The 26,944-nt window shown below is 36.8% G+C and overlaps 1 protein-coding gene across 5 annotated transcripts in view; it reads left to right on the forward strand.

Moving 5' to 3' along the window:
- The window catches only part of TTC29 (tetratricopeptide repeat domain 29), a 381,566-nt gene that overhangs the window by 321,165 nt on the left and 33,457 nt on the right, over nt 1-26,944 (forward strand). For all 5 annotated transcript variants that reach the window (XM_027692737.1, XM_027692736.1, XM_027692739.1 and 2 more), the window contains 3 exons: nt 3,393-3,484; nt 9,010-9,133; nt 11,746-11,977. In XM_027692737.1, the coding sequence (XP_027548538.1) occupies nt 3,393-3,484; nt 9,010-9,133; nt 11,746-11,977 (448 nt within the window). The remainder of the gene's footprint in view (nt 1-3,392; nt 3,485-9,009; nt 9,134-11,745; nt 11,978-26,944) is intronic.

Below are 26,944 nucleotides of genomic sequence, written 5' to 3' on the forward strand. Positions count from 1 at the left end.
TTTTTTTAATTTCTATTTTTGAGCCATAAAGGCAACTTTTTCCTTTTTTTATTTTGTCTTTTTTTTCCCTACATACCCCAAAGTAACAGTGGATGGCACGTGGGAGACAGTTGACTATTACACAGAACACAAAGCTGAAGTCTTCACCCTGCCACCTTTCCACCTCCTGCATGGATGAGAAAAAGTGATCGGAACCCACTGCTCATTTTTGTATTAGACTTTGATTTTCATTTTATTTGGTTTTTGTAAACTAGTATTTCCACTGCAGACCCTCAGAAGTCAAAAGTTTGAGATAATCAGTGTGGTTGGTCACATAGAGCCAAAAACTAATCCATGACCATAATCAGTGCAGTTTTTATATAGAGGTAGAAAGAACTGTACATTATTCTAACCTGTTCAACTTGTTATACAATAATTTTTTCCCACTAGTTGCTAGGAGTATCAAACTCTCTTTGAAATAGAAATTTTATAATAATGTTATATGTGTGATCAGGATAAATATATTGTAACAGCTTCCTTCCTCAGAACTCTTTGTACATAGTTAATTCTAAAAAAAAACAAAACAACAAATATAAAGAAAATATAAAAAATATAAAAATATAAAATATAAAGAAAAAAAAGACCTTATGACCCTTCAGTAACTCTAAATCTCTGAAAACTTTGTCTAACTTTTGAGAAGGAAATTCAGCTAAATTTGTGCAATACCCAAACTCACTGTTTTTAGTGTACATTACAGGTATAGATTCTTATGTATTAACATGTTCCACCTCTTTCTTGGATGTCACCATCCTCTGTACAGACTGGCCAAAAAATATATATATAAAATACCCATTTCTGGCTACGCTTCTGTCTAAAGGTAGGAAAACTTTCACTGGAAAACTATAAATTCCATTAGATCCAAATTATATCAACTGTGTTAGATGGACTGGTTGTTTGGGTCCCATAAAAATAAACAGGGAAATTTTCTTTCCCATTCATTGTTTTCAGGCAGTTTACAGATTCTGGCAGCTTCTCTCTCAATTCTACTTGATTTGGCAGAATGCAAGCTTTGTAGTTTTTCATTTTAAATGAAAATGAAAAGTGTGCTCTAATTGCAAGAGACTTTGGGTGAAATCCTCTAATGCTTGTATGTTAACCCAGCATTTTATCCTGCTCTATCTCTTTTTTTTTTTGTATCCTGAATATTGAAGATCAGGTATGCACCATAGCTGAGGAACCTGTCTTTACTTCCTACACATAAATGGATACTGGGCAATTGTAGCATACAGGGGCACTGCACAGCTCCTTTCCATCAAGCATGTGTCCCTTTCTGTGTCCCTACATATTTTCTGAAGCTGGACAAGTAATTTGAAATACAGACACAAAGAGTACACTTTCTAGTGTAATTTATCAAGTTTTCCTCCCTTTTATGTAAATGTTTTAAGTATTATTATCATTGTTTAGAATGAAATATCTGATTTGTGTACAGTAGTAGTAACCTGGGACCAAAATGAGCACTTCTCACAATATGAATGAGTGGCTTTATTTATTTACTTCTTTCTCGCAGCTGTTGCAGAGACGCAGTGAACCAACTTTTTACTTCAGCTACTCTGTGTATGGTTTTTCCTTGGTTTTATCTGTACTTTTTAGGCTTTGTGATATCTTTGACAGAAACAAAATGTACAGTAACTGAAGCCTTAGGTGCCTAAGTAACCTTTCTGTGCTAGATAGCAATGACTAGAGGACCTGTGTCCTAGTTAATATTGTAGAGGCCAGTTTAAACTAGTTATGATTTCAGTCCAGTACATAACATTTTTGAGACCTCTTGACACTCTTATGGCAGGTTTTCTAATATGAGCACAATTATTACAACAAGTGTTGTAGGTCCCTTGAGTCAAATGCAATACTAAGAACTTTTTTTTTGAACACTTGTGTGCATTTTTGTTACCATCCTGGGTTATTAGAAGGATGCACTGTAGGCCCTGACAACGTTAAGTGTGCATTCAGTTTAGGGTGAGTTCTGAGCTGATGTGACAATTTCCTAACTGAGGTGCCTTTTGCACTCTTTTTGTCATATCTGATGCATTGATAACTCAATTGGCAATGACCTTCAAGTATAGGATGCAATGCTGATGTACATGAGAACACAACTGATAAGAAAGTACTTGAAGGATGATAAATAGGACAGTGCACGTTAATAAGTCCTACTTTTTGTCCACACAGGGCTTATATAGCTAAAAAATAAGAGCCATGTCCGGGGATACTCCTGCATGTAGTAAAACTCTTTCAAGAACTAGGAAATCTGAGTAGTGGGAAATAATGATAGAAATAGTGACATCTCTAGCATTAGCACACACAGGTTGTCTTCTTTTGAACCATGCATTTTGCCAGTGACAAGGGATGCAATCTTAATAGAAAATGCCCTATCTTTACCTCAGTATAAATAGGCATCTTGGGGCATGCAGGATACTGTCATATCTCCCTGGGCATCTCCCATCCCCCTTCAGAGTTGGTAAATGACATTCACTACTCCTTTCTTGGAAATGTGCAAAAAGGATTTCCATAGAGAGTCTTTGGAGATTTCCTGTTTTCTCATGTGTGTAATAGATTGGGTCAAGCAACAGAGAGGAGGGGGGAAAGAATAAGATTTAATTTTATATGCACTCTCCTGTCATCACTATTGAAAAAAAATGGATGAGAAAAGAATTTCTGCAATTCAGGTGATGTCAGTGTTAAATTGAATTAAGATCGTATGTTTTTGTGCAGCAGCTGTAAGCCTTTAGTTATAGGAAGGTTCATAATAATAGAGTACATTCCAAACTAATGTTAGCCAACTGCTTGTGTGTGAATAATTACTCAGAAAAATAACAGTGTTATCTAAAGTACTTTAGGCCCACATAGATTAAATGTATAACCTATAACTCAGTTTTTGGGCATCTGAATTGTACTAAGCTAACTTGTGGGAGATTAAAGAAAGAAAAAAAATACTAAGTTGTATTTCAGCATATCGTTCTAAAACACTGTGAGTGCAAAGGATACCATTCTTAAGATATTATCAGAAACTCATAAAAGCACGGGCTCTTAAATTAGTTTAAATTATGGATAGGGAAATTTATATTGCAAAACAGGTACCTCTTTGATTTTTGCAAATTGCCAAAATACGGAGATTTAAATGAAATGCAAGTTGCATTTTTCTGATTTGTAATTATTGAGTGGTTTCAAACAACTATAAGTAATGATCAAAACCCTAGTCCCATTATGAGAACAGTTAGAGAACTTAGAGAACAGTTGTAGAAGGGGAAAAGCTTTAATTTTGTGTTCCATATGGACAGAGAGACTGGGGGGGTGGGAAAAGAAAAAAAGTGGAAATTCTTATCATGGTATTTTCTGGGTCTTATTTTCCTGTTTCACAGATTTTGAACACCTCTTTAGCAATATTCACAGCACTTCGTGATTCTGCTGGCCTGGGCAGAGCATATGCAGCTGCAACCAAGATCCTGGCAAGGTAGGTTAGCACATCCTTGTCTGACTGTCAGTGCAGATTCATTCAACTGTGAAAGACTTAAATTGTTAGAGGTCTGTCGCTTCCCATTACTGACTGCTTAAATTTTAAGCAGTGCCCTTCTTGCGGTAAGTGACCATTTCATCGAAAGTAATTTTAAACTGGTACACATTTTTTGAAGTGTGTGGTGCTAGCTTTTCTTTACCTGTAAACTATAACATGTCCTTTTTATTCCACATTTTGGGGCTTTTTAAGTTGTTGGGGTTTTTTTTTCCCCCACAAGTTTAGGAGAGACCTTACTGAAAATAGAAATGCAAGCCTATTTTCCAGGTTTATAAAGACAGGAAAAGTTGAAGAATGTATCCAGCTTCAGTAGGTGACTCAGTGTAATATGTTCTGAACTGTAAGTTTCCATTTATTGCACTGACTTCTTCTGTGGAGACATTTCTGGTTTGTGCATGTGTAACTGCATTTGTTGCAAATACGATGCTCATGTTCAATATTTTTGTTTCAGCATCTGGCATTAAAATCTTCTTCCAGGTGAATTAGTTTGAAACTACTTCAACTTCTGACACAAATGATTTCGACATGAAGTTGTGTAATGCAATTATCATATGAAGTCAGGGAAAAAAGAGACTAAAATGAAGGTTGCAGCTATTTCTTGATTCATCCTATGTTTGGGGACTTCAGTGCATATGATGCATGATAGAGGTTGGCAAATTGTTTGTGGAGAAGGACTTCTCACCAGGTTTGTTTCGGTGTGCAGAGCAAATTCTCCTCTTTGAGTTGGACCCCTTGTCTCTTGGCCTTTCAGAGCATATAGGGACCAGCCACAGCCACAGTTGTTTTCAGCTCTCTGATACATAATTCGTGGCTACTCGTATTCTGAGCATCCTAAATAAGGATGTGGGATAAGATACTCAAAGAGACACAGAACAGACTAAGAATACCAGGTCAAAACTAGGTTTCAACGCCGTCTTAAGCCTAACTGAAAACCCGCTGTTACAAAGAGTGGCTTTGCAATGAGTACAGCATTGTCTGAGCTCTCAGTAGCATTCATGGACTCCTTGTATTCACAGAAAGCATCAGTCTGGGTGGAGGGTGGGTTAAGATAGTCAAGAGAACACTCCTAGTAAACCATGTATATTAATTTCCTCCCTGTGTGATTTAGGCATTCTGGAATGAGGGCATATACATTTATTTACTCAGAACTTACAGATCTGATGATCCTTCTGAAGTCAGTTTGCTAAATCCTTCATCCGATAGACCATGCCAATCCAAATCCTTATCTTAAAAACGAATGACTAGTGATCTTCTGCTGCATCAAATCTGTACTCCACACTTAATGGCAACATTCTTTAGCTACCCAGGAATGGACAGTCTCACTGCTTTCCAGTTTGTAATTTGAAAAAGAGGGAAAACAGTAGGTGAGGAGCAATGAGAGGGAATACTAGGAGCAATAAGACTCCCCAGTTTAGTATTTAAGGCATTCTCCTAGAAGAGGAACATTCTGATTGATTCAAGTGAAGGAGGAACTCAATTTCACATATAGGATCAGGGATTTAACTGCTAATCTATTGCATAGGTGAAGACCCAAACATAAACCCTTTCTCTGGAAAATGGCAGTCATATTTTTGTAAAACACATCTGGTAGTTGTGCCATGAGAACATTTACCAAATCAAACACCTTATATATGTACTTGCTTTGAAGAGCTTTAGGTATATGATAGGCATTAACTACTCAACCTTGTAAAATGCCATGATGATTCTCAGCAACTTTCAGTTATTTGAGAAACTTGTGTGTAGAAGAGTCTGAACAGCTTTGAATCATAGAATGATAGACTGATAGAGTCATAAAATAGTTTGGGTTGGAAGGAATCTTCAAAGGTCATCTAGTCCAGCCCCCCTGCAATAAGTAGAGACATCTTCAACTAGAACAGGTTGTTCAAAGCCCCATCCTGCCTGGCCTTGAATGTTTCCAGGAATGGGGCACCTACCACCTCTCTGGGCAACCTGTTGCCATGTTTTACCACTCTCGTTGTAAAATATTTCTCCCTTATATCTAATCTAAATCAAACCTCCTTCAAACCATTACCCTTTGTCCTATTGCAACAGGCCCTGCTAAACAATTTGCCCCTGTCTTTATTATAAGCTCACTTTAGATACCGTAAGGTCTCCACAGAGACTTCTCCAGAGTGAACAACCCCAACTCTCTCATCCTGTCCTCATAGGAGAGGTGCTCCAGTCCTCTGATCATCTTTGTGGCTTACTCTGCACCCACTCAACAGGTCCATATCCATCCTGTGCTAAGAACTCCAGAGCTGGACATAGCACATATTGGATAAATGCATTAATTTATTCTGTCACTGTGGCTCACTGAATCTCCATATTCAGTTCACTTTTTCTTTACTTGTGTTTTTACCTGATCTAGGCTAGACCTGTGCAACTAATTTTAAATTTTATGGATAATGTCTTTACAAAGAAAATATGGCCATTTCACAAAAATAATGTGTTATAGCCATAACGTCTATGAGAATTTGCACTGATTTCCTTGTGACAGGTTGGAGAAAGTGACTGAGCCCTCCTGAATGGCTCAGAATCTGTCTGTGGCTTTGGAATATTTTGTGAAATCTTTGCTACAGATGTTTCCAGAGACCACAGGAAACTGAAAATCTCTATCATGTGCATTTAGGCATGTCATTTTCCAGGGAAAAAAATCTGACATAATAGCATCATGTTCTTGACTTATTCTGCCAGTGTCCACCATGGTAATGACTTCTTGTGGACACATGATTTATACATCCAATTCCATCACATGAGCAATCCTATAAAAGGTGCATATTTTCATAAAAGTCTAATAGGGGTAAAAATCTCATAGGGCATTTTAGCATGAAACTGGAAAATGAGTTGCTGTAGATGTGTAATCTCTTCTGCTGAAGTCATCATAACTGTTCTGTGGGATCATGAATGACTATATCTTTAGGAAATTACATTTTATGCATTTAGGAAGGTGATGTCTAAGGAGATAGAAAGTATATGGCTGTATAAAATAACATGTAGATTTTCGAAGGAACTATAAAGTATTAGCCCTTTGAGTAGGAAAGACCTGTTTATCATGTTATCAGATCCTGTGCAGGATAAAGTGTTTCAGTAATCCTTCTAGCATACTTGAAATATCTCAAGCTACAGCGCTCTTGGAAGTACTTCCTTTGAAAAATTGTCAAACTGTACCAACCAATTGCTGGCTGGCATAAGTGAAGTTCTAACAGTGAGAAATACCTTTCTGATATGTATCAAATTGGTTTCTGTTTTCCTGAAAGAGGTTATGTGCCCTAGCAATTTTCATATTTTCTATATGTGGAGCATAGGTTTTTATGTGAAATATAAAAAATGGCCAAAAATACATCAAAACATTTCTATTAATTCATGAAATTAAGAAAACCTTTTTACATTTTCTCCTGTCACTGATTCCATTTGCTTTATTACTTTCAGCCTCTAGCCCACAAACTTGGTGGCACAATCAACAAACCCCTTAGTGGCTGTTTCATCTCTGCTCTATTTGATTTCTCCACTCTGAGTAAATGATTAAGTTTTCATGCATTGGTTCAACCAAAATCTGTGTTCACTCAACCACATCCTTTATTGATTACTTCTACTGCAAACAGTAGGCCAAGTGTGATATACATAATTGGACAGTTGTCAGGGGATGTGGGTGTTAACAGTCCTGTTTTCCCAATTGGAAACTGGAATCACCTTGATACACAAATATTCTGCACTGTTTCATTCTCATTCCTTGGACCAAGGAGTCCTTTTCCTCAGAATATATGTTTTTAACTCTCAAAGGTCTGGTTGAATGGATTTAATGATTATACCATATAATATGCTCTTCAAGTTGCACCTGTGCACTGCATATAGAAAACTAGAAAAACTGGAATTAATATTTGTCTAACACTTTAACCTTGTCCTTTAACTTATATAAATCATATTCTGTATTTCTGCAGGGAAACATTTGATTTTCTCTTCTTAGGAAAAAAAAAAGATTAAAAAATATGTGTTTCTAATTCTAAAATTTAGAAGCCTTTTGACATTTGGCAAATGTTTACAGTCCAGGTTTTTTTGTATTCTCATGGTATTAAAATACTTAAATTAGGAAAATTTAGTAAATCCAAATCTGCTTATTGACAACTAGGCTTTACAGTAGCATATACTTGAACATTTCAAGAATGTTACTTTGCAATGTTTTAGCATCTTTTTGTAGCAGTCTCGCCCATCTTAGTCACATACAGATAGTCACTGCAATATTGTAAATTTGCAGCTAAGCTTTGCTGTATTTCCTGTTTTGTGGCAGGCTCTACCCCTTATAATTACTCTGATAGCATAAAACAGGGAATTGCAGACTTCTGCCAGACTTTGAAAGCACGTTTTCCTAATATAGTTTATAATAAAAACTGTAATGTAAGTAAATGCCAGGCAGTCATTTGCTGCAGGAATATTACTTGAAAGTGGTTTAAAATGGTGAGAAAATAAGTCACAACTCTTTATCACTTACAGAAACTTCTGTTTCTGTGCATTTCTTAATTAAGACTGGATTTTCTGTCTTGCTTGGTGCCTTGACATTTAGCATGCTACGCTCCAACATTAGTGACTCAAGTTCATGGCTAATATTGAGGTCAGCTGGAGTAACACTTCAGCCTTAAAGGGAAAAGAGCACAGTGCCTTACTCACAAGCAAACACAGATGTCCATCTTATATCTTGCAGTCACACTGCTGAGGTCTTATATTGTTAATATGAGTGGCTTTATTAAAAAAAGGGAAATCTGCAAATGTTATTGTCAAAGTACATTAGCCAATTTTCGGCTTAGATTCAGCTGTGACCTCAGGTTGCTCTAATCTCACTGGGATTTGGGGGTGGCACCTGCAATCCATAGTTTATAGGTTTGCCTGTGTGACCCTGGCAACCTTTGATGCACCCAGCCAAAGTGCAGTATTACACTCAGGGAAAGGCTGCCACCCCCAGAACTGAGAGACAGCGCTGTTATGGAGCTGCTGCTGCACCACCAGGGTTCTAGAGCATGAAATGGCAGCTCTGAATGACAGCAGCACAAAAGGTCTTACTGAAAAAACAGCCTTCTTACCTCCTTCCCTTGTTTTGTCAGGATGTGAGGTCCACCTGTATTGAAAAGGTTATCATCTTCTCAGTAGAAAAAAAATTTAAATAATGAAAAGTTCAAAATCCCTGTTAAATCATCACCTGCGCTTTCATTCTTGGATTTAAAATATGGCCCAATATTCTGAAGAAAAATTTTGTTATATTTTGTCGAAAGGATTCAGTTCTGCCCTCAGATGTTCTGTGTGGACTAATCTCATTGGGCTCAGCACAGGTAGTGCTAGAGGCCATTTGGAAATATAATTAAGTCATGGATGACTCATCACAAAGTAAAGTTACCTCAGAACAAAGGGACAGGTCTTCAGCATCTGGAGAAGCCATCTGAGTAAATATTTAATTTTGTCCCTGTCCTTTTCTTCAGTCAGGGGAAGTCAGCTGAAACTTTGAAGTACTTGGGAGAGTTTATGAAGGATGCTGAGAACGCTCATCTAAGCCAAAGCGTGGTGGATGCAAATGTATTACTTGGGAAAGTTCACAATGAAAGAGTAAGTACTGGTTGCATAATGATCTCAAGCAATTTGGTTTACTTCATGGTAAAAAATTGATTTTGTGTGTCAGATGACCCAGGAGGATTTGATCAAGGTACTGCAAGAGTTCCCAGATGAGAAGACGCTGTTTCACTAAATAAAATATGCCTTAATTTTTTTTGAAAAGGTGGAAATTTCACTCCATATTTAACACGTAGGGTATTATTTTTAGGATGGATGAATAAAACCTCCAAGTTCAGATCATGATAAACCTCCAGTGTTGTGAAAAATCTGTATCCAAATTACCATTGAGGCCATACATACCCATAAAGAGTCATCAGTTAATGCAAATGAAATTTTATTGCAATATACATTAATGTATGCTGCATTGCATACTAATAAGCCGTTTTTAATCTTAGTTTGATTTCCTGTCTACATTCTCTCAGCCAAATTTATGAAATGGGTGCTAGCAGCAAATAGTTTGTCAAAGGTCTGTGCTAGTAGTGGAAGGCCTTTCTCTTCTGTATGCCTCCATGTGTCTTTGATTTGGCCTGTTTAAATCAATAGGTGGACAGTGATGGAAAATATTAAGCTGGAGGTAACTAAGACACTCCCTTTATCATAGTTTCTAAGTTCTTTTTTGAAGTGCTTCTTTCAGACCCATGTTCCAGTCTCAGAACAGTTCTGTTGGCTGCCTGTCTGGGTAGCATTTTCCATGCTTACTGTATCCCTTACTGTGTCTAGGGATACAGTGCTTGCAGTGCAGTAGCCCTTGGGTTTTAAAATCACAAGGGTTAAAAACATTACTGCAGAAGTGAAAGATTCATGTTGAGCCCTTTAGCACCTATTTTAGAGCTGAAATGCTGCACAAAATTATTTAAATACAGTAAGTAATAAGAATTTGTTCTGCAGACTGGACAATGTGGAAATTAGGGAACACTTTCACTTTGAATAAAATAAAAATAGAAATACCCTTTCAAAATCACCCTTTCTAACCTTTGTTGTCTATATTTTGGTCATAATTTCTACGTGTAATATATTGAACAGACTACTTGCCTCTTTTTACTTACACTACCCCCAAATGCTTTTTTTTCTGGATTCCTCTTATGGAGAACTTCCGTCTTTCTCCCCTGCATTCTTGATGCATGCTAATATTTTGTTTGACCTTACCAGATATTAGAGCAGTTTTGAATTTAGGAGAAGCCACTGCAGAGCTGGGTGTGTTATTTCAAGGTGACTTTCCTGAACCTTAGTAAACTAAAACCCACTAAAAGTTTCAAATAGTTCAGGCAGTATGAAATACCTCTCATTTTCTAAAGAATTCATGTCATTTGCTATCACATAATCACTCAGATAGTATTATTAGGTCCCTTTGAAATTCCTCAAAGCCTTGCAAAAACCCTCCTTTCTTACCTTTTCTGACAATCTTGAAAAAATTGCCATCTGATTTTTTTCTATAATAATTAAACATTAGACAAAGCCAATACTAGAGCATGAAGCTACTATCCACTGTCATACCACTGTGTAATACCAACATAAAATGTACTACCTTTCAAGGCTGGATTATACTATCTAGTTTTAGTGAGAGATGTTACTTATTTCCCAGCAATTTAACCTCTTCATCTTTAGATTTCTCCAGGTCTTTTATATATACTTTGTTTTGGTCTGGTGGTATGTTACATTTTAAATTAGAAGCTCGCTCCTCCAGCTCTTCTTTTGACTCCATCTCTGATACTTACTCAAAGTAGATTCATGGAAAAGAAGAAATATGCAAGAGATGAAGAAATATGCCAATAATTATTTTAGCTTTTCAGCAGTATCCTTCAGCCTGCTATGATTTTCCCTAGTTTTCTTTTTATTCCCCTTTGGTCAAGAATTCGAGGAGGGTTTTTCTCCTATATTTCACATAACAAAATAGTTCTTGTTTTATTTTTTAATTCTTCATAATGTATTATCTGCTATAGTTTATACTCCTTTTTACTGGATTCATAAATGTTGGATTTCTGTATTCTGTAGGATAAAGAGAGAAATTATTTGGGTTTTTTATTTAGCAACAGTTGACATACATTTCTCCTACTGTTTCTCTTTTTTGTGATTAAGAGTAATCCCTGAGGTTTGGTATGCCCTTTTCTTCACCCAAAAATGTGTAGGTTTTAATTTCTGTTCTTTTCAGTGCTATAGGTCTATCACTTAATTGTTCTTTTTCTTTCCATTTTTAGGATTTATTTTCTAAGATTTAGTACTACCATAAATTAGGACCTTTCCTCCCACAGATATGTTGAATGTAATGAAACAATAGTGTTAATTTCTAAAAGGCCTGGCTGGAATCAGAATTAATACTTAAGCACTGATATACTTGTATTTGTGCGTTCAAGATACTGCACAGATAACCAAGAAACAATTCAGTTCCTGAGAAAGAGATGAGCAATGCTCATCTGGATTTTAGGGGTCAAGGAACAGCAAGGGAGAGTGATTTGCTTAATGCCCTGCCAGGAGTCATTCTGTGGGCTGAGCTCTCCACTGCAACATCTCTGAGGTGCCAGAGGAGTAGGCTCTAATGTCAAGGTAAAATACAGATGACTACAAGTAGTTTTTAAAATTATTTTCTTTTTTTTGCTCTTCTTTACTAGGGGAACTATATTGAAGCTTTTGAATATTTCAGTCAGGCTTCTGAGGCAGCCAAATCTTTAAACAGTGTGCCTTTAGTGGATGAAACAAAGGCTTACTGTGGCATTGCAAAGGCTCATCAGCTGATGGTGGCATTTAACAGCCATGTAGCAGCAGAAGATCCAGTCAGCCTCAAGTACCTGCTGGCATGGAAGGAAAACAGAAGTGACATGTGCGCTGACCCTCTTACAGTCGGTAAGACATTGGTTATGAAACACATTAGAGCTGTATTGTCCTCGACAGTTAAGTCATTTTTCTTGTAGAGCTTTATGAAATTATTTCCTGGGCTTAATCCTTGTGCTGAGTGGAAGTTAGATTTACTCCTTTGTGTGCTTATTGTAAAGACTGAATTAAATAAGTTAAAATACAGGATAGCAGGGAGAAACAGATAGTAGGAGTTGCTCTGGATGGTAACTTACTTTTTTTGGTGCTGTTTGCAAACAGTGATGTATTACTTTAGTCAAATATCATTATTTTAATCTTTACAGAAAATAATAATAATCTTCATTTGCAGTACATTTTTCAGATGCATCCAAAAACAAGTTCCCTGTTGCTAAAAATTAGAAGTAATTTTTTCTTGACATAGTTCTGAATCCAGAAGAATGTGCTGATTTATTTTTTGTATCCCTATACTTGACAATGGAGAGGAAGGGAAAAAATAAAAGCAACTCTGGTCTTTTTAATGTATTTCCTTGTCTCAGGTGGAGTAGAGGAGGACTTTGTGTGGAGTAGACCTTTGTCTTCATGAGTTAAATTTTCTTTGCTCTTTTTCCCTTGTACTATATATTAATACAAGACAAACTGAATTATGCATTATCTCCAAGTATTGATAGTATTAAACTGTATTGTACTGGGGAAGGAAAAAGGATAAAGCTACTCCACCTTGAAACTTTCTTCTTTGCATTTGTGTGAACAGAGTGAATCTGGAGTACTGTGGAAATAAATGGCAGCTGGGGCAAAGTTATAATATGGAGCTTCAGAGTTATGGTGTTATTCCCTCAGGTATCATACTTGTAAAGACAAAGAACTGCTTGTTTGCTGCTTTCATCTGTATCTCCCCCTTTCATAGAATTGGAAAATTAAGTATGACTTTAGTTGTAAATTTTATATATAAAATAAGTGGTAATTAAAGATGTTAGCAGCTTAACAGGGGCCAGGATACCAGAGCCAACACTAGAAGCTACTGAGAATTGTTGAACAAGGACATTCATTGGCATACTGAAGAGATAAATTAGATAACAGTGCATTAAGTTCTAGTGATGGTAACACTTTTACAATGGCTATATATGTATTTGTGATTTTTATCTCAATGAGTGAATACCTAGCACACTCACAGATTTTGTTGACTGTCAAAGTTATTTGGGTGCATGTCTCCTGTCTAGACCTGTAGTGCAGATGCCAAGATTTCCAACAGAGATGGCCAAAGAAGAATCCAATTTTATACTCATTTCATATGAGGATCACTAACTGTAGCTGATACAAATAGGAGGCCAGCAAAAATCGACAATGGAAACAGCAAAAAAACCAGGAACCTTGAAGAGAGAGGATGATCTTTTTTATCTCCAATATGTATTTTAGTTCTTACAGCTAACAAGGTTGTCTGTTCAACTTTTATACATTTCTTTCTCCAGTCAGTTGTGAAACTCATTTATATCCTGAAATATGTGCCTCTTTAAGCTCGAGATTCATGCTCCTCTTCAACAGTACTTCAGGGATAAACAGAGTATGGTTAGAAAAGCCCTTTATGTCCTGGCAAGCATGGTACCAGAAACAAGTTTTGCCTGCTGAGATTCTCTTCCTTCTGTATTTGTGCCTAGTTTGCCCTCTGTTACTTTCGGTATTGCAGTTTTCATTTCAGTTCCAGTTCGCTCCAGGAACCCTGTGGCTACTGCATATTTAGCAGCTCTTCCAGTTCAATATCATTCTTCTCATTAGTGCTCCAAGCTTACTCTCATGATACCCAGATTACATCCAGGAAAACATAGTGTCACACTGTCAGCACAATCTGTAACATTCTTCATGTTTTGTGTGCCAAATCTCTCGTTAGTACTGGCATTACATTTTTAATATCTTTGTCTGGCAAAACATGACCTGGCACCAATTCAAGATTAGGATTCACTGCCTTTGAGTTTCAGGTACAGCCTTTATTCTACCTTCCAGGAGACTGTCTGAGCATCCTATGATGAACTCATCACTTAGGAAATTCCTGCTGTGATAATAGAGCAGTATTTCTAGCTCTTTCAAACAGCTCAATGTCGATAATCTACTAGATTTTTCTCAGTCTTTTTCAGGATAAAACAGATAAAGACAAGAATACAATGGTAGTTCTTAATCCACAGGGGAATTTAATGAAAAGGAGAAGAAAGGTAATAAGTTTTTATTTGTAACTGTTCTGACTGAACATTTCTTCTGTGGCAAAAAAATAAGAGCATTTTCTGTATTCTTAGGCAAAAGAAATACTTAAGCTAGTGGAGGAACAATTACATTTAAATTCAAGTGCTGCCATACACCTTATGTCTTTCAACCAAGACTTATTTTCTAAATCAATCATTTCAATAACCAGGCAGAAAGAACCATTAATTACTCAATTTACCTCAACATTTATTAATAAAATAGATGTTTTGACCAGAATCATGGACAAAAGGGATGGGATTGTCAGAAAACAATGTTTATGTAATAAATGCAAAGGAGGATGCGTTTATATCTGTTGCCTTTGACTCATTTACCTGACGTCACTTACAGAAGTTATCTATGCCATTGTGAGATGCCACTGCAACAACAAATATGTTTTTATTGTTCTTTTTATGTTTAGTCAAATGTATAAAAAACATTATTAGCAGAATCAGTTGGCAAAAAGGCTTGTGACTCCACATTAAAGCCTAAAAAGGGACCCACAGCATGACTAACATTGTCTGATGAGAAAACATTTCACTGGTCTTTCAATAAATAATCTCTTGACTTGCTGCCTTCTAGAGGAGAGAAGAATAATTAAAGGTGCTGAAGGCAGGAAAATTTTGAATCTGGTTTTGCATATTGATTACATGAAATGCTGACCAGAAATTGTTTTCTGTGAGTCTGGCAACTCTTAGTCCCAGATCATTGCATCTGGCAGGGCTGTGTCTCAGCAAGAGCCCCTGGATGCTGGAAATCATTTAAACACTTTTGAGAGTAGACTTAAAATATATTGTTTTCCTCATACTACAAAGTCTTCAGTTGTTTTCTTGAGAAATAGTATGTGCTTTTGACCACAATTTAGATTTACATTCTTTGACTTTGGAGAACTTGGCAAAATTGACACACTCTATCATAGGTTTTCTGTGTTTGTTTTGTTGGGGTTTTCTTTATGATGGTTTCAAGTGCTGCATAAATGATTGTCCTTATCCATGTAATGAATTGTGAAGTCTTATGGTCAATGCAATTATCTTGCATCATCAACTTCAGCATGATTAGGAGTATTTCTAGCATTCCACACTTGAGCAGCCTTCAACATGATTTAAAATGCATCAGCTAAACCTACATAGCTTTGGAAAATACAATCCAATGAGCTTTTGTTCTTACTCCCGAATATGTAGTCCCTCAATATTCTTTCTACAGCTTCCTCTCATAGATATAAGGAATTGTACATTCCCTGGTGTGATTGTGTCCTTTTTGTAGTGTAAAAAGTTAAGTTTTCATCCTACCAATTCACATTTTTCAAAGCGCTTTAAGATGGTTTGTAGTCATTTCTCTGTAAAACATTTGGCTAGCACAAAATTGCTAATTTGTTTAAATATAGCAATCTTACCAGGTGCATTTTTGATTGAGCTTGTATGTAACTTTGTCATTCGTTAATAAAAGGATTATCGCTAAAGAATGGGAAGGTCAGAAGTGAGATATGAGATCAGAGATTATGTTACACAAATTCAGTTAACATTTCTCTACTGTAACTTACCACAGCTGTGTAATTTATGGGCCATTTCAGTAATAGTGTCCAACAGCAGAACAGTCTGCTTCATAATGTGATAAACTGCTTTTTTTTACTGTCTCTTCTTTCTGAAGTACACTACCAGGAAAACTTCTAACATTGCAAATCTTGTCTTTCCTCCTCTAATAAATTTTGTAGGTTACCTCAAATGCCTACTAAATAAAACTGCCATGACACTGTACCCAAAATGCTTGACTGCAAATCCAACCCTATCTTCATGTGCACTTTGTTTTTGCCCAGTACCTGCTCATTGGTGCTAGCAGATTTTTTAATCTCAGAAAATTTAAGATTAAGAAAATGTGTGGTTCACTGATCAGAACTAGAAAATAGCCTTTGTACCTTATAAAGATATACATCCATCATATAGTTCTTATATGATGTCAGTGGAAAGGTAGAGGCTTGTGTTAGCATGTTCCTTTCACTGCATATTTCAAATCTAAAGCTCTGTCAGAGATTTTGGGGTATCACGATACTGATGTGAGACTGCAAGAATTGTGCACATGCGTGCACTCCCTCAAAGCCACTGTTTTGTGTCTGTTATATTGTTTGGATCATTTATTAGTCAGTAAGTTCTATTCTGCAGTTAGCAAGCACAGAAGGCAAATATCTAGGCTTGTGTGGTGACTGAAGTTAGCACGCTGTCTTAATGTTTTCTTTTGGCGTGTTGCTTCGTGATAGTATATTAATGGGTTTTGTAACTAATTTGTCAAGTAAAGATCATTAAATGTATATGCCAGTGACAAAGTAGCTAGACTGAGTCTGAAATGAGGCCAAACTGTGATTGTTCTTCCCAATCACTGCTATAAAGAAGATGGGAATGATTCAACCCCTTGATTTGGAAGGCAGAGAGGATGCCCATGCCTCCAAACAATCTTTTGGGCACCCCTTCCCTCTCAGAGGTCTGTTCACTGTGCAAGAGTCTGGAGATAGGATCTACAATGGACTCTGCTTCAAGCTCTGTATGGTTATGGATTATGTCAATAGTGAGTTATAAAAGCTGAGAGTTTATTTAAGTTTTCAGAATGTATTGTTAATATGACGAAAATAATGAGAAATTGAAAGGTATTTTCTCAGAAAATGCAACTGAACATGAAGTAAGGAAATTATCCACTTGTTCACACTGGTAAATAAGAACTATGACTTTAAATTATGTAAAGTAGGTGTGTTACCAAGTACAGACTCCAAGGCTGTCCCAGTGCCAGAGGCACAAAGGCTCACTTCTTAATAAGCATTTTGAAAGTAGTTCAAAGGTTTCCGTGTTCCCTACAGAAATTCTCAGGATGGCTTCTGCACATTTTTGTGGGGTTTATCAAATAGAATTATTTGCTCACTTCTGGAAAAATACAGTGGTTAAAAATGCTGAAATATATACATTTAGGAAAACTAATAGGAAAAAAAAAGTTGAGAGGTGATTCTGTCATTTATCTCCTTAAAATTTTCTAAACTTGTGCTTACTCTTCTTATTCATATCACCTAGCACTCATTACTTGCTAAATTTTATCTCGTCTCACCTTTAGCTTTCAAAAGTATCAGTCATTTTTTGTACTGCTGTACCTTTGATAGGAATGCTAGATATCTTAACTAAGTGTTGAAATAGAACACGTATAGATGTTCATGGCATGGAACAGGTGTGTTTCTGCAAAATCAGCTTATGTAGTTCATATATCTTTTGTTATTGATTATTAATTGGGATTCGGTTTTTTAAGTATGTGATTGTCTTCTTAGTGATACATGCTGATATTTTTAGAAAGTGAGAGTGATTATTGCTTGGACTGCAGAAAGAATTAAGTGTGCAGCAAAGGACTGAAGGTGACAGGGAAGTTTTTCACCACATTGTGATCAGTGACCGGATGCACCAGCTTCTCATTGAAGAGTCTGAGAACACAGTATAAACATCTGTGTCAATTTTTCCATGAGTTCAGTAGATTGTTTTATTTACTTTTGATGGCTGAAGTTTATCTGAAAAAACATGAGAAGGGAGTGCTTATAGTCGCTGTTCTTGTGCTTTGTACAAATGCAATATCCAGGGGTTTTAACTGGGATTTCTTTTTAAATACCAACTGAAATAATTGGGAATTGCTAGACAGGATCAGGTGTGTGGATTGGCAGTACCATACTTGAGAGGAGGGTTCATAGAACATTTTCATGTTGAACCATAATGTGTTAGGAGTTTTTTCATAGTCTTTGCCAAGAGTTGGCAGTTCTTTTATATCTAAGTGGTGGTAAAGGTTCAAAAAAATCACTGTCATCCTGACTGTGTGATTGTGAATGTTCTTGTCATCTGTAGTTACATAAAAACATTTTAACCAGAGGAGAATTTGGATCTCATCTAGGTTTTTTCCCATCTGATACTTTCTATGGAAACATCTAAATCTTGCCATGCATTTCCTTTAGACACGTCCTGTGCTAAACACTGTTGGCATCCAGCTGTGTTTTCTCAGACAAGCTTTCTAGATCAGCAGAAAATGGTTCCCTAAATAAGGTGAATTGTTCTTTCTTGTGGAAAAAAAGTTGGAAGTGATGTTCAAACTGCAGTATATTGTCAGACCCTTTAGTGTAGCTTTATGCACTGAACTAGTGTAGTCTTGTGCACTGCACTGTTGGTACTTCTACATAAGTGACGTTCCTTACCAGTTAAAAAGTGAAAGTTCTCAAGGCAGGATCTCAGTCCTACTCTGATTTTATTGAACTCTTGAATGGTTCAAAAGAAATTGAAGCTCTTGCCCAACCACATTAGGTCACTTCTGGAGAAATCCTTGAATTGAGGCACCTCAAGTTTTAAGTTTCACTGCCAATGAAAGCATTGACAAAGAGAAGAATCATAAAGCAGGAGCTGTTCTCTGGCAGTCTCCTGATGTTTGTAGGGCCAAAGTAGGAATAGCCAGTTGGCAAACTTTTGAAGTGGCTCTAGTGCCTCTCCACATGTGCCCATCACAGGCCCCTTTCCTTTGCTGCATACGTGAGCAGAGGTGTGTCTAGTGGTTTTATGCTCAAAAAGGAAAGTGGATCCTCATAATGCACCAAAGATCAGGCTTTTGTGCTTTTGTTTAATATTGAGGTGGTTGTTGTCACTTAGAATTTGTAAAGAACCTTTTTTGGTGTTGTCTCCAAACATGCCAACCAATGCAGATCTCAGGCCACCATGAAAACAGTTCTCTGCTGCAAACTCTTCTTTACCTAAAGCTTCCCAACAACCCTGGGACGCAGAAAATCAAAGCCAATACAAAGAAACTGTACTCAGTGCATATTTTCTGTAACAGAACCCTCAGGTCTTCTCAGGAGTCACAGTCAGTGTATCAAACACCTTCCCTCTCCTTGGTCTTCTAAGCCAGTTTTCTTTTCTGCATCTTTGAGAGGGTTTTTTTCTGAAATGTTTCCCCCTGCCTAGCTATATCCTTTTATGTTCCTCTTATGTTTAAGTAACAAATTCCTGTTTTTATTAAGACTCTGTGATCTGAAGACAGTTGGGATTTACATGATTTACATTTAGAATGAGCCAATCTGTATAAAAAAGTGAAGTGTCATATGCCCACAATTTCATGTATTTATGAAACACTGTTTCTTTTGCCCAAAAATCCACCTCTCTTTTTATTCTTTTGTGTAATCATCAGAGATATTTTGTGATTTTTTGAACTGTTTCTGAAACATTTATTGTCTTTTTGTTTCTCTTCATTCCCTGTCTGTTCTCTTGTTTTCTCATCTGTTCTTTGCAAATTATTCTCTATCCTTCTTTGGCCCCACACCTTCATTCCAAATTCCAGTTTTATACACATTTATGCCAATGTTTAGGGAGTATAAGTCAGTTAGCTCTGTACCCAGTAGCTAGCATCTCAACTTATACCCTCTTAGGTGTATCTTTTGTGCATGTAGTAAAATCAGTAGGGGTTTTTTGAGAGTTTTTTCAGTTTTTTCTTACTGTTTTCATACTGTTCGTCAAGCTCTGTGTTTTTATTGTGTTGTGATCAGAGCATGCAGTGGAAAGAATCACACTTCTTATTGAGTATCTTGATAAGTTGGTTAATAGAAAATTGTGAAGTATCAAAATGTCCTTTAATAGATCTTAATCACCTGTCTGAATGGATTGGCTAAGTTTAAGTATACAACTGGGTGATTAATTAGCTTGAAGATCCAAATGCATGCTTAAGTAGATGACCATGCCTCTAGGCTCATTCACTTGTTTCTACTCACTCAGTTAAGCATTCAATATTATCTATAATACAGAATATTCCCATTTAAGGGCTCATACAAGTTTTGCCACAGTATTTTCCATAGTGTGTCGTACAAGTACATCATTTTGAACATGTAGCTACTATCCTACAATACTGACATTAGTAAGTATCAGATAGAGTAATTGATATGGAGAAATTGTTCTTAATCAAAGTTTTTTTTCTTATATTTCCATATTTGGTACAGTGGTTTACTATGATTACTTTTCCTTAAAATTCTGGCATATTTTTTTGATTTTTGAGATGTAGCTGCTACAGATACTAGTCAAACACAAGGTAGCTGCTGTCAGCTCCTGTGGGGAATTAATCTTCTGCAGCAATTTTTGCAATGGGAACTGCAAGTACCCAACATCTCATAAGTAAACCTTATGTTTATTCATATGCTAATGGGAATGTCTGTGAAAGCCAATACTCAGCCTGTGTCTTTTCTATGAAGGTGTGTTTTATGCTGTCTGGTATTTATAGATCACATGAACACAGACATCAAGCTGTCTGGTCATGTCTGCACATCTCAACTGGGCATCTCTTAGTGCTGTGCATTTAACTAATTGCTGATATAAAATTGAAGCTGTAAAATGGAAGATGAGTATGCTATGTGGCAGTCTTGCTCAGCTCATGTGGTGCACCCAAGGAATTTGAGGAATAAGGACTTCAGACCATACCTGAGTAGCCAGTGTCAAGGGAAAACAGAATGTTCTAGTTGATAGGAACCAGGAGAGGAGAGGGATGTGTGCTGCACAGTATTTACTGACTTCTTATCTTGGGTGCAGCACTTGCAGCCCTCTGTTTACCTGACACTTCAGTCTCCTGGTGGAAAATGTCATGTCAGGGTGCTATGGAGCCCGGTCTTTGACTCTGGAGTCTTTCAGTCTGCAAAACGGTATCTTGAAATATGCAATTCCCCGACAGTGAGCTTGTCCTCACTGGTACCTTTAGCTCGGTTCTGAGAATAGTATTAAAACAAATTATATTTTATTTTGTTGATATTTATACAAGTATGCACATTTATGCTGCAGTAAGAAGAGAATTGAGATAAAACATTGGTGATTTCAAGCATTAAGAAATCAATTGATATATTGAAGGGTAACTGGATTTCTGTTCTTGTCTTCTCTTATAAATCTTGAAAAGGCTCCCTGTTCATACAGGGGAAAGCAATATTTCAGTTACTGTATTAAAACTGTTAGTAATGACTGCAACAAGTTAGCTGTGATTACAAGAAAAAAGATAGCTCAGGCTAATGACTTCGAATTTGATTTAGATAAATCTAATTTTGTTGTAGTTCAAAATAAAATATTTCTTTCACATACTTTGATAAGTTTTTCATGATTGTACTGCAATTACATTAGCCATTTGGAAGGTGGCTGTGCATGTGGAGTACATGTACATATATATATATATATCTGTACCTAAAGGGAGAAACTGTATGGCAAAGAGAGAAGAGTGTTGTATATATGTTATAAATTGTGGGCCAAATACTGCTTTTTGTTATGCCAATAAAATCTTATTGATTTGAGGGGGTGGCACAAGTAAGCAAAATTCATCCCTCTGAGCTGCATTATCAAAAACTTGAAGGCAAGCAGAGGTTCAGATAACAGGGGGAATTGCTAGGTATGATATTCATGCTGGAGAACATAACCTAGATAAGAGGGAGGTTCCAACTGAGGGTATTCTAATTACTGGATTTTAGTGTATCATATTTTATGTTTCTAAAGAGTAGTGTTTGAGCATGTGTGCTGTTACTCACTATTCTTATTTGTAGTATATTTAAGGAACGATCATGCAACTAAAATGTGGAAGGTGCAGGAGGAGTCCTAATCCATCCATAGGAAAATACGGGGTTAAAGTGGACTATATTTTAAGCAGTGTTCAGTTGACTTGCTGTGTGGGGAGAGACTGAGCAGCCCTGGCTAATGACTTGTAGGTACTGAATCCTCAGGTCTCTCAGGTGGTTTCACTCGGCCAGTTTCAGCAGAATGATGAAAAGGTTGAGATAAAATAAACTGACAGTTGCTACTCATCGCAGGCAGAAAGCTGTACCCTGGCAGATGAGACCCTGGGAGCCCTCTTTTTTAAACAAAGGCTTTCACTGCAGTGAGCAATGAACTCCACACAAAAAAGGAAAAGGAGAGAGAGATTGGCAGCTGGTGACCGACAGGAGGAGGGAAGGGAGGGAAACTGAGAAACACAGCAATTGTTGGCTAATTAGAAGCCATTCCCACCTACTTAATACCAACCCATTAAGCAGAAAACACTTTTCATCTTATTCTCGCTGCTACACATGACATTATACTCCAATCAATACCCTCCCACTGGCTGCCCCACTGCCCACAAATGAATACATTGCAGTTCAAGAATGCAGTAATTGAGTTGGGGCAGTGAAACTGCAGCTCACAGTCAAGATCTTTCTCTGAAGATACGAATGTAGTGATTGTGATGCCTGGATAAAGAAATCAAATCCCTATATTGACAGCTGTCAACAACTGGCAAATGGGTGAAGTCAGCAATGAATCCATTTTGGTTTTGTATTGAAGTGACAATAAGTGTTCGTTTTCAGAGGTTTTTTTTTCCCTTTTGAATAAGAGATCTAGAGGGTTTGCACCCAGGTGTTTAGATTTTTCAGGGCATTTTGAACTCTGATCTTCAGTTATACCTGCAAAATATATATATACATTATTATAAGCATGCAACAATGCATCTCATCATATTTACAACTGCTTGATTTTATTTTTTTTTTTAGGCTACATTTCCTCAGGCTATTTTTTAATTTCATTTAAGTCTTCCTATGGTTTTTAGGGGTCACCTTAAAATATACAATTTGGTCCACCATAGTACATTGTGCAGTAGGATCTTACATTTCAATCATTAGAATCTTACATTTAACTTCTATGTTTAGATTCTTGCAACATTTTTTTCCAAATTAAATCCCTTGTTCCCTGAGCCATCTGGAGTTGGTGATACTATGCACAGTCTGCAGCATAAAGTAATACTGTGCAGACTGCAGTGTAATTCTTTCTTCACTCCAGTTTTTTCACCACAGAATCAAAACAGCAGGACACTGTTACTCTCCCTCCCTGGGTAGACTGAAGAAGATATCAGTGGAAGTCTTTTGAAAGTGCTGGAAGGAAGTTCCAATGTGAGACACAACATTTCTCCATCCCTTTCAATTCTAAAGTGAATTGAGTATCAACTCAGGAACTAAGATTCCTTACAGTGCAAGTTTGAAGACATCTTTTGGATGCAGATAAACTGCATACTGTGACATCTGATATTTGCAGGAAGAGGCAACCACCACGTGTGCTACTCATTGTCATAATAGGATTGTGACATTTTCAGCACGGCATTTCTTCATATGCTGTTTGTTCAAGTACTTCTGCATAATTGTATAATGTGTTGTTACCTTGCCCAAACTGAGCCTTGAATTCTTGAGTCAGGCTTTATGGCTGTGCGAGAACTTAACCTGCTACTTGGATCTCTAAACATTTAGCAGCTTGTCTGTGTCTGAGTAAGAACAGTTAAAGCTGAGTGTCGTCAATAAGGCTGACACAGTAGCCAATGTTTTGCATCTTTTGAAATTGTAAGCTAAATAACAACAACCTGCTACTTTGTTGCCTCTTACCAGTTGTTTAGTAATATTTTAAGCTTATTGGTTTAATAATAATTAATTTAAATTCAATTAATTTATTTCCCAGTATTATAAAGCACCTCGCAGTCACCTTCTCTGAGTATACTCCGTGGCTTTCTTTTGATGTATGTTAATGGCACTCTTAGAAAAAGATTTGTCCTCAGTACAATCTGTAAAGAGGAAAGAATTGCCTTCTGATGGAGAGATCTGTAATCTTCACCACTTGAGAAGATGCAGAACCCCTGACACAGGAGTTAAATATGGTAAGGCATGGAGACAGAGGTTTCATTTACTTACCTGCATAGGACAGTCAAAGCTACAATTAGTTTCCACATAGGTACGATCTGCTTTTTAAAATAATCTGGTTCTAGCATTTGTCTCTGTAAACTATGGGACTTTGGTTCATTTAAACACAGACGTGTACAAGTTCAGTCTCACTTTGACTGGATGCCAGTTAGAAGGATCAGAGGTAGACTAGGGAAAATGTGGAGAGCAGTTGGCAGTCTTTGTGTTTCTCAGTGCCAAAGCCTGTGGGGTTAATTTGAAGATACTCAAATCACCTTGGCATCATCATCTCTAGTCTTTTCCAGAACTGTGGAATTTAATGAGCCAGGACAATAAGCATAGGATCATAGAAAAAATAGTAATGGAAGGGACTTTAAGAAGTCACCTTCTGCAGCCCTACATTGAAGTAACTGTATTAAAGTAATTTCCTAGAGAAGTTTGTCTTTTCTGTTCTTAAAAAAATCTGGCAATTGATTTTCCACAGCATCCATGAGCAATCTGTTCTAAACAGTAAAATTATGGAAAAAGATAGAAAGCTTTTCTCTTGTCTAAAGCTGTGTGTAATCCAAACTGTGTTTATTCTATCCAGTGGAGGCTTCAAATTCATTCCTGCAATCTTTGCAGAAAACTTGGAGAAAGGAATTATCTTATGCATACTGGTGTTTAGTAATGAATTTTATAGTGATTTCTGAAGGTTTAAGGTTATAATGATTACGTAGGCTAAGTATTAATTATATATGACAGAATGTAGTTCTTTCTTATGAGCATGACTGATGGAAGGAGGTAGAAAGCTGATGTTAGGATCCAGTTTCCTTTTTATTTATTTTCCAGTTTTACTGTACACTAGGGCTAGTCCATATACACTCAGCTGAGCACAGTAGATTGATATCCACTCCAGCAGGGCAGGAAGAGCAAGGGCTTCACCTGCAAGAGATAGACCAATGCAGAGGGAAAGATTGCTGCTTATTTTTAAATGGTCTCTCTAAGTGCTGTGAAGCTTTGTTATTCAAAGTCTCTTACATAATTCAGGATTCTTCTCCTTACATAAGTTTCTGAAGCAGGAAAGCAGCTACATTTCTGAATTCATCTGACTGAGTTAATCCACTCATACTTCAGCTCTTACTAGAGATGCAACTGAACTTAGGTGAAATGCTTTAGATCCTTATTTATGATTGAGGATGTATTTTCTAGAAACCCAAATAGGAGATCTGAACAATCTCTTTATCCATTCTAGACTGTATATTTTGATGCTTCATAAACCAGATTGATTTTTCTCCAGGTTCAGAGCTCAGTATTTGAATTCATATTCTCAAAAAATAAAATTATACAGTACTGCCACGTGCCTTCACAACTCTGGATTCTCATAAAGCTGTACTGAGTCCTGTTTTGCCAGTCTTCTGTAAAGAAAAATCAAAATATTTACAAACAAATGGCTCATCTTTTGAGCCTTTGTCAAATGCTTTTATTTTCTTTTCATCAATTCTTTTTTTCCTTTCTGTGGCAACTTAAGGGATTTTTTTTCTCATCTTGATGCCTCTTCTGAAACTATCTCCCATAGTTCCCTCGCTCCAGTTTCTCAACTCAAATTCTTTTCTAAATGTACTCCTGTTTCTATCCTAACTAAGATTTATCAATAGCTGCCTCTGTTAGTAAAAGCTTCCTACAGAGAAGGTTCTACCTGAGTTAGAAGTTGGCAAGACTGTTGTTTGCCTAGGTCTCATTCATGGAAAAGAAAATCTGAGGCTATATTTGTCTTCTGCTGAAGTTATAACTAAGGGAAGAGAGTACAAAAAGCATCAATCTTCAACTAGATCAAATGATCAATAAAACCCACTCAGATTGCATCCAGCAAACACTCTGCTCAAGGAGACACTGCTTTATAAAAATGGCTTCATCACAATTGAACAGAAAGTGTATCCTGTGGAAGCAGTTATGGCCAGGCAGCAAGCTGATCTTCCATACATTCTTTCACTCCGTGTGAAATAGAGGTGTGTTTGATTTTCTTCTGCCAATTTCAGTTGTCTCTGTGCTGAGAATGCTCCAGATTGATGGAGCCTCTCTGGAGAAAAAGGATGTTTCTTTCCCCTGCTTACATGTACACCCCACACTGCAGAGGCACATATTAGTTTGGTTTTTATATTGTGTTTGGGGATGTGTGTTCTTAAAGGAAAGAAGAAAACTGTCAGACTTAAAACTAAATATGTTGTCCATTATTGATTTCCATGAACTTGAGCTTCGTGTTCAAGTTCTTGTAGCCATTGAGTTTCCATAACCATGGAGTGCCTCTCTATCTATAAACATTTTCGGGTATTTGTCTCTAAGGATGCATGTGTGGGACCTGCTCATGTCTGACATAAACAGTCACATTCAGTTAAGGGGACAACTTCTTTTTTTTTCCTGACCTTGTAATTTCTGCATACACAGAACTTTGTTGTCTAGATATTAAGGAGGTTGTTGCATTTTATTTAGGCTAGACTGAGGTTTCCTATGTGCCTGAGAGTATCAGTCTCCATGGATAAAGCAAGGGCTTAAGAGCTTCTGAAGTAATCATTACTGAGAAGACTGAAGGATTGTGCTTTTACAGCTTTCTGGAAACAGATGAAAAAAGTTTTTCTCCATCAGTGTTGTTTTAATTGTGATTCTGAAGTGTCTGCAGCTGATACGTGTTTGGCTGCTGCCAGAGTCGGCTGAAACTTTATTTTTTATTTAATATTTTAAATTATAGTTTTGATTTTAAAAGGGATTAAAGGGATTCATACATGCACTACACAATGAATTATTTTTTTAATTAATCTTAACTCTTCATAGATCTTTCCTGATTCTGAAGGTGTCTCCATTAATTATTTTTGGTGCAGTCCTCTACACTGTACTTTGACTGCATGAAATACATATATATGTATATATTATATATATATATGTTTGTTTGGCAGTTCCTGTGTAGTAATCTTCCTGGCCTTCATATCTACCTGAGACCCGTGAGGTTCTTTCACGTTTGCTTTGCTTCAAACAAATTTCTCTCCTTTGAGATTTTAGCCACCTTTTCATATGCTAAAAGGAAGATTACC

The sequence above is a fragment of the Neopelma chrysocephalum genome, unplaced genomic scaffold, assembly GCF_003984885.1.
Source record: "Neopelma chrysocephalum unplaced genomic scaffold, ASM398488v2 Primary Assembly neopelma1_88, whole genome shotgun sequence".
In the NCBI taxonomy this organism is placed as follows: domain Eukaryota; kingdom Metazoa; phylum Chordata; class Aves; order Passeriformes; family Pipridae; genus Neopelma; species Neopelma chrysocephalum.